This window comes from Hippopotamus amphibius, chromosome 9 (genome assembly GCF_030028045.1).
Source record: "Hippopotamus amphibius kiboko isolate mHipAmp2 chromosome 9, mHipAmp2.hap2, whole genome shotgun sequence".
In the NCBI taxonomy this organism is placed as follows: Eukaryota; Metazoa; Chordata; class Mammalia; order Artiodactyla; family Hippopotamidae; genus Hippopotamus; species Hippopotamus amphibius.
This window is the reverse complement of record NC_080194.1, coordinates 113,184,742-113,192,596: the sequence shown is the minus strand read 5'-3', so window position 1 is coordinate 113,192,596 and position 7,855 is coordinate 113,184,742. Positions and strand designations below refer to the sequence as shown.

General features: G+C 49.6%; 1 protein-coding gene across 1 annotated transcript; it reads right to left on the bottom strand.

Annotated features, from left to right (window-relative positions):
• On the bottom strand, positions 1–3,051 carry DCTPP1 (dCTP pyrophosphatase 1). The gene is made up of 3 exons (XM_057750693.1): positions 2,920–3,051; positions 2,124–2,234; positions 1–494 (listed from the first exon to the last, which is right to left on the bottom strand). The coding sequence occupies exons 1-3, from the start codon at positions 3,015–3,017 to the stop codon at positions 194–196; spliced, it is 510 nt and encodes a 169-aa protein (XP_057606676.1). The 5' UTR covers positions 3,018–3,051; the 3' UTR covers positions 1–193.
• Positions 3,052–7,855: the final 4,804 nt, after the last annotated feature.

The following is a 7,855-nucleotide window of genomic DNA, read 5'->3' as shown; positions in this document are numbered from 1 at the left end:
TTGCTAACCGAAACTTTTATTGAGGGAGAAAAAACCAGGAGGCTATCTTCTGGAGGTTCTTGAGCCTCAGACCTCAAGAAGCATAGCCCCCAGGCCCTTGATCTGTTAGGAAAGGACTAGAATGAAGTACATGTCTGGGGCACCTTCTGCTTCTCAGATGCCATGCTGAGTTGCAGGTTCTGTGCCTATGTTTCTAGGTTGAGGCCTGACCTGTGGACTCACAGGCAAGGTCTTCAGGCCCCACAGCCTGGTTTTCAGAGGTGGTCCCATGGGGCAAGTCTGTATACTTGCGGGCAGAGCCGCGGGACAGATGCGCTGGGTAGCGTTGCCGGTTGGTGTCCATCTTGGAGAGCACTGCTCGGGGCAGATCTACACGGCAGCGGGCTGCCAGTGCTACCAGGTAGATGAGGACGTCACTGAGCTCCTCTTGAAGGGCTGCTCGTTCCCTGGGGGGCCAGGCTTGGGGCCCAGGCTCCTCATCCGTCTTCCACTGACTGGGGACAGAACACACAGGCCCACACACATAGATGCTAGCTAGGACAATGGGTTCTACCTCTCTTAGGAGCACACCCCAGGCCTTGCAGCAATGAACTCCCACCTCTTAGGAAGTTCCTCCAAAGACAAGTCAACCCATGTGGGCCCTGGAATCTTCATGGTGGGGAAGAGACCTCATCAGATGATTCACCTAGGCCTCTGTGTCCCTGCCGGAGCCAAGGAGTAGCCAAAAGGACATTTCACTTACTGATACACAATTCTACTCCTCTCCCCCTGGCCCCAGCCCTAGCCGCTGCCTCCCCAGACTAAACCTTAGACGTGGACCACTGCAGAAGCCTGCTAACTCATCTTCTACTCTTAGCCTATACCATCTTTTAAAAGCACAAATTACATTTTGTCCCTCCCCTGCTTAAAACTCCACAACCTGTGCTTGGAATAAAATCCAAACTCCTACCATGCCCTCCAGGTCCTGCAGGAACTATATCCTGCTTCTTCCAATGTCATCCACCATGCTCCCTCTCACTCCCCAGCTAAAGCCACTCTGGCCTTTTCTGTCTTGCAAACAGGCCAGACTGTCACAGGGCCTTTGCACTTACTGCTCCCTTGGCCTTGAATGCTCTCCCCTCCATCCTTCCCATGGTTGGCTGTTACTCAGATCTCAACTCAGATGTCACCTCCTCAGAAAAGCCTTCCCCCTCTGTCATCTTCTTTCTCATCACCTTGTGTTACTTTCCTCATAGAACCTGTCACAATTCCACATCTTTTAAAACTAGTTCGCTTATTTATTGTCAGTCTCCTTGCACTGTGATTGTAGGAAGAACTGTGTCTATCTTGTTCAAGGCCAGATCTCGATTCTAGAAGACCTAGCATACAGATGGTGCTCATGAATCTGTAATGAATGAATGGCTTGCCCTCACAACCATCAGTGCCCTCATTTGTCCGACCCACAGTGACTGTCCTGGCTTGGGCCTCACCACCTTTTGCCTGCTCTATATTAGGTTCCTCACTGGTCTCCCCTGACCCACTTCTCTTGGGGATCCACTCCACCCTGCAGACGCAGTGACCTTTCTACCATTCAAATCTGGTCAGGTGTTCTGTCCAAACTCCATTATTTCCCAGCCCCGATTCTATCATTCTGTGTTCCTATCCTACCCCTCTCCTCCACAGTATATTGAGTACCTATTGTGTGCCAGACACTTAGGAACAAAACATACAAAATCCTTGCATTTCCTCAAGAAGCTTACACTGAAGGAATCGTATATTCTCCCTGAATTAAACTTTCCCTTTTCCACCTCACTACCTTTGCAAATGTAAGTTCCGCCTGTCTAGAATGCCATAACCAGGTTTTCTGTAGAATACCTGCCATTCCACCCCATAGGCAGAGGTAAAGGAAGGTTGCCACCGCCCCACCTGGATGTGCCTTGCTGTTTTCACACCTTTCTCGCCCAGGAGACTGGGCGCCCCTACGAGGCTGGGACCCATAAGTCACCTCTGTATGCCCAGCGACCAGGTACAGAGCTTGGTAGTGAGAAGGGGAAACTGGATCCATGGATATCTGATGGTCAAATAAATCCTCCCCTCCCCTCCCCAACACACAGACTCTTCCAGGAAGCCTGTCATCTACTCACAAGAGCTCTGCCAGCTCCCCCACTTCCCCCACCAAGGCCAGGAGGAGGTTCCGAGGCTGGTGGAACTGGTCCCAGTCTCGCTCAGCAGCAAACTCAGCATGGAGGCGGCGGCTGGAATTGGAGAAAAGGGTAGAAGTCCAGGTCCCAAGGTTAGGGGATGGGGCAGGAGATGCAGGGCCCTGGCAGGTACCTCAGTGATATGTAATGGGGGCATGACTATCAGAGGGGATTCTGCAACTAATTCCTTGGATGGCCTAAGCAACTCATTTCTTCTTTAGGGGACTTGGTCTCCTCATCTATAAAATGCGTGCGCCCTTACACAGAGACCCTAAATCGAAATCTAATAATACGCTCTTTTTCATTATTCCACCTTCTGCTGCTGCTTCTGCAGTTTTCCACCATCTGGAATATCCCTATCTCTGCATACCTAAATCCTATTGATTTTACAGAATGCAGCTTCAGGATACTTCCTCTAAGAAGCCCTCCTTGATTTCCTCCAGCAAGATATGTCTCCCACCTCTCAACACGACATCTTACCCCCGTCGTACCTCCCGCTCCTGGAGGGCAGAGGCAGGGCGGAAGCAGCCTCTACTCTGGTATGTCCCCTGCCTCAGGTGTGCACTGCTAAGCCCATTTTGCAGAGGAAGAGGTTAAAAGGCTCGTCGGGGGTCCGCCAGGAGAGCTAGGACCCGAGCACACCTGCTAACCTTCTTCCCGACCACGTGGAGGGACCCTCCCCAAAAGGAGCGAGAAAGGGGGCGATCTCCCCAGCCCAGACTGGGCAAGGACGGCTTACATGTCCTCGAGCGTTGGTTCTGAGCTGAAGCTGAAGGGGCCGGTAGCAGCAGTGTCCTCTCCTCCTGCATCCGCACGCGTCTCCCCACCCTCGGACATGCTGCCCACAGCCCTGCAGCCCTGACTGCACAGGAGAATCTGGAGCCAAGCTCGGAGCCCCCGCCTCCAGAGCCCCTAACCAATCACAGGCGTTCGCGGTTGCTTCACGGGGGCGGAGCCGAAGGAAAGACCAATTTCTTTTGTGGAGTTGGCTACGGCCCGCCCTTTACCCGGACTGGACGAACCTAAGAGGACTTCGAGCTTGCGTTCCTAGGCTCCGGCCCCCGAATTCTTCAGGCTTGACCATCTTAAAGGTATAAGTACCAGCTTCGACCAGGGAAGGGGACAAAGGGTAGAGGGTGGAGAGCGCAGGCGCGTCACTTCCCTTTTGGGCGCCAGGTGGCGCCAAAGCAAAATGATGGCGCGGAGACCCGGGGAGAACCCCAGAAATGAAGGGTTTAAACGAGAAAGGGGAATTTATTAAAAGGATTCAGGAGTGTCTCCAGGATACAGCTGAGCCTGAGGTAGGGTAGCTGTTTCAAGCGTGTTACATATTTAATCCTCACAGCAACTCATTCGATGCTCGTCAGCCTTCTAAGATAGGTCATACTATACCCATCATCCCCATTTTACAGGTATGGAAACTGAGAGATTGAGTAATTTAACTCAACAGCTAGTAAAGTGGTAACCAGGCTTCAAATTCAGGCAGTTTGGCTTCAGAGTCTGTGTTAACCCCTACGTTATATTGTCTCAAATTGTGATAAGTACGATGAAGAAAGAATCTGGGGCTGGTAGATAGCAAGATAGAAAGGACCTGGATCTTTGATAACATTGCTAAGCCACTTATTTTTACAAGTTACAGAGGTGCCCTGATTTATTGGGGAACTCTGCTCTCCCAGTGCAGGGGTCCTGGGTTTGATCCCTGGTGGGGAACTAGATCCCATAAGCTGCAACTAAGATGCAGAGCAGCCAAATAAATAAATAAAATATATTTTTTAAAATCCCTTTATTGGCCAAGCCACTTTTAGGGGTTTTGTTTGTTTGTTTAGCTGAGTAAAAATTAACTCAAGGGAAAAATCAAGAGTACTAGGTAGAGAGAACATCAGTGCTTAAAGTAGGAAAGGCTTGGCATGTTCTAAAGGCAAAAAGAATTCCAGTGAGGCACAAATGCAGTGAGCAAGGGAGAGAATGGTGGGATGTGGTGCTGGAGAAGTAAAAAGAGGCGAGATCTGATCAATCAACCATGGATCTTTTATTTTATTTTGGATTTTAAGTGTTATGGGAACCCTTTGGAGGATTTTAGGCAAGGGAAGCATATGATCATGTTTTGTATTTCTGAGCCCTCTGACTGCTGTGTTAAGAATGAACTGGAGGAGGGCAAAAGTAGGAGAAGGGAGATGAGTTACTGCAGTTTTCCAGCAAGAGATGTTGGTGACTAGGGCCAGGCTGATGGCAGGTGAAGATGAAGAGAGGTGGATGCATATATTGGAGACACATCTATAGGCTTTGGTGGTTTTGAACTAGTGAGATGAGAGAAAGGGTAGAATCAAGCATGGCTTACAGGTTTCAAGTGTTGAGCAACTTGGTGGGTGGATGGGGACATATTGGGATGGAAGATGAGGTGCAGGATTGAACACATGAGGCATCAGAAGCGTGGTTTAGGACAAAGCAAGTTGAAGATGTGTATCAAGTTGGCAGGTGGATTTATGAGCCTAAGGTTGAGAGGAGAGATCAGGGCTAGAGATTCAGATTTGGTAACCTCAGTCATTTAAACAGTACTTAAAGTCAGGGAAATGGAGAAGAATAACTAATACAAGAATCTAGGTAGACAAGACCAAGATTTGGGGTACTCCAACATTTAGTAGTTGAGCAGAAGAGAAAGGTGAGGTAGAGGGAAAATTGACGGAGTGTGATGTTATGGAGGCTAAGAGAGGAAAGTGTTCCAGAAAGAGTAGACATCTGATGCGGCTGAGCTGCTGAGTAAAATGAGAGCACAGAATTTGCTACTGGATTAGGCAACATGGAAGTTGGCTATGGGAGATGGGAGATAAGAGGGAGTCCTGGGTAACTCCTTAGTTTCTAGCTTGAGTAAATGGATGGAGCTCTAGAAGTCCTGGAACCCTGACTCTTCAAAAATCTGAGATGCAGAGTTTTGTCATTTGCTGAAATGAGGACACAGAAGACCTGGGAGTTGGGATAGGAGGGAAGATAACAAATTCAGTTTGGGACACGTTGAGTCGGAGATGGCTCTAGAACATCCACATGATGTCCAGCAGGCAGGTGGACATACAGGTCTGAAGTTCACAGCACTGAGCTGCCTCATGGATCTGGGTACTGAAAGTTTCAAGAGCCAAGTACCACCCCTCGCACCTTCCCTAGTGTTTGCTAAGCTTCTCCAGACCAGAACCCAAACTCTTACTGGAATATAAAACACCACTTGGAGAGTAGCTTTCTCAGGAGTCCTCTGCATCTCAGATTTTCAAAGAGTCAGGTTTCCAGGACTTTTAGAGTTCACAGGTCAGACAGTCCTTGGAGACTGATGGTTAGACAGTCCTTGGAGACTGATGGTTAGACAGTCCTTGGAGACTGATGGTTAGACAGTCCTTGGAGACTGATGGGAAGACTCAGAGAGAGTGCCTCTGCCCATACCCCCCAGGAGATTCCCTGGCTGAGCTGTAGAGCTCTTGCAAAGCATCCTGCAAGGACATCCAAGTTCTTTGCTCCAATGGCATCATCCTCTAAAGACCAACCAAACCCAGCTCCAGCACAGCACAGAGTTGGGGGTGGGGGTGTGGCGGGTATGGAGGAGACCCTCACGAGGGAGAAGGAATAGACATGAACAAATGATTGTCCCCATCATCTGAACTTCTCATCCCAGGCTCTTCCTGAACCCTCACCCACATCCTGTTAGTTTCCTCCATTCTCCTCAGACACATCTAGGCAACCAGACTTCTCTGCTTTCATCAGCGCGTCAGTGTGCTTGGTCTTGATTTTTGGTCCATATCTGTGATTATGGTTTTAGGAGCCTATTCCCCCAGAGACTAGGTTCCCTAGTCTTTTCAAACCAAAGGTGTTTCCCCGGTGCAGGCTAGTACATTTTTTTTTAATGATCTTATTTTTTTTAATTAATTAATTAATTTTTTTTATTGGCTGTGTTGGGTCTTCGTTGCTGTACATGGGCTTTCTCTAGTTGCGGTGAGCGGGGGCTACTCTTCACTGTGGTGTGTAGGCTCCTCGTTGGGGTGGCTTCTCTTGTTGTGGATCATGGGCTCCAGGAGCATGAGCTTCAGTAGTTGGGGCACATGGGCTCAGTAGTTGTGGCTCACAGGCTCCAGAGCGCAGGCTCAATAGTTGTGGCACCGGGCTTAGCTGCTCTGCGGCATGTGGTATCTTCCTGGGGCAGGGACTGAACCCGTGTCCTCTGCATTGGCAGGCAGATTCTCAACCACTGCGCCACCTAGGAAGTCCTAGTAAATGTTTAATGACAGGGTGGGCCAGCTGGAACAGGCAAACGTGTGAATGCACACAGATGCCCTTTGCTACTCAAGAGTTTGGCCACCTTCCCCACTAGAGCCAAACAGGTGCAACTGGTCCCAGTAAGGCTCTTTGGGAAACCCTGGGGTGGAAGTAGCATCAGCAGCTGGAGAACAAAGTAGCAGAGGCCCATAGGCTGGGTAGGTGGTGTCAGGGTGGGGGAACCTGGGCCAGTCAGAGGTCCCAGAGACAACAGAGTGTGATGGAAAACTAGGATTCAGGTGATTGGGAAGCTATCTACCAATGCCCTTGGGAAGATTGTTTTCTCTGAGCCTCAGTTTCTCTATCTATATTATGGGGATCTGGCCTAGGTGCCCTCCAAGGACCCTTCATATGTGTGCTAGGAGGACCAGGACAATATGTGTTTTGTTCATGGCTGGATCCTGAGACTCTACTGCAGTGCTGTTCCTATTGGAGGCAGAGCCACAGACCTCATTGGTTTCGAAGTGGGGAATGGGAGAAAGGGTGCTGCTATAATTACAAATATTTACTCTTAAATTTTTCAGGAGGAGTCATGACAGAGGCTTTTAGGAACCTCTAGCCCGCTCAGTCCGGCCAGGGAGTCCCCAGCACCCTTAGAAGTTCTTCCCCCACCTACTTATCCAGCCATATCCCTCTACACACGTGCTGAAATCCAGCAGCTGCTCCCCACTCTCCCTGCCTTTGCTCACACAGTTCCCTCCATCTTGAACGCGCATCCCCCTTCTCTGCAGAGACAAACCCAATTCCACCCATCCTGTAGAGCCCTGCTTCAAGGTCACCTCCTCTGGGAAGCCTTCCTAAACTTCCTCCAAAAGGACATAATTTGGTTTTATTTTATTATTTATTTATTTTTGGCAGTGCTGCGTGGCTTGCAGGATCTCGGTTCCTGACCAGAGATTGAACCAGGGCCCTTCCCAGTGAAAGCACGGAGTACTAACCACTGGACTGCCAGGGAATTCTCAGGACATAATTTGGTTTTATATACACCCACTGTCTCATGGCAGTTACCACTTCTTGCCTTAATTTGGAGGCGATCAGTGTCCCTGTTCTAGATCTCCCCCAGACCAGGTCTCCTGGAGAACAAAAGCAGTGTTGGGCTTTTTTTCCCCCAGACCTGGTACTTGAGTCGATCTAATCAATATTAATTTAGAGGAGCAGGTCTCATGGGATCCTCTCCATGACTTGCCTGCCATAGGTGGGTATGACTGCGCCTGTTTTACAGATGAGGAAACTGAGACCCAGAGAGGTCAGGAGACTTGTCTGAGATCACCCAGAAACGCGAAGGCTGAAGCTCACCAGCTCTCCCCAATGCTCTTCAGCAAGTGAAAGACGTCTCCCCACAAAGGAGTAAAGGAGGCAGCTCACATGTGCTTGGCTATGTG

What these genes read in the sequence shown, in the direction of transcription:
- DCTPP1 (XM_057750693.1), bottom strand. Translation starts at nt 3,017, where the DNA reads ATGTCCGAGGGTGGGGAGACGCGTGCGGATGCAGGAGGAGAGGACACT. An exon ending in GAACCAACGCTCGAGGACAT is followed by an intron (nt 2,235 to 2,919) that starts GTAAGCCGTCCT and finishes CTCCAATTCCAG; the next exon opens with CCGCCGCCTCCATGCTGAGT. An exon ending in GGGGAGCTGGCAGAGCTCTT is followed by an intron (nt 495 to 2,123) that starts GTGAGTAGATGA and finishes TTCTGTCCCCAG; the next exon opens with TCAGTGGAAGACGGATGAGG.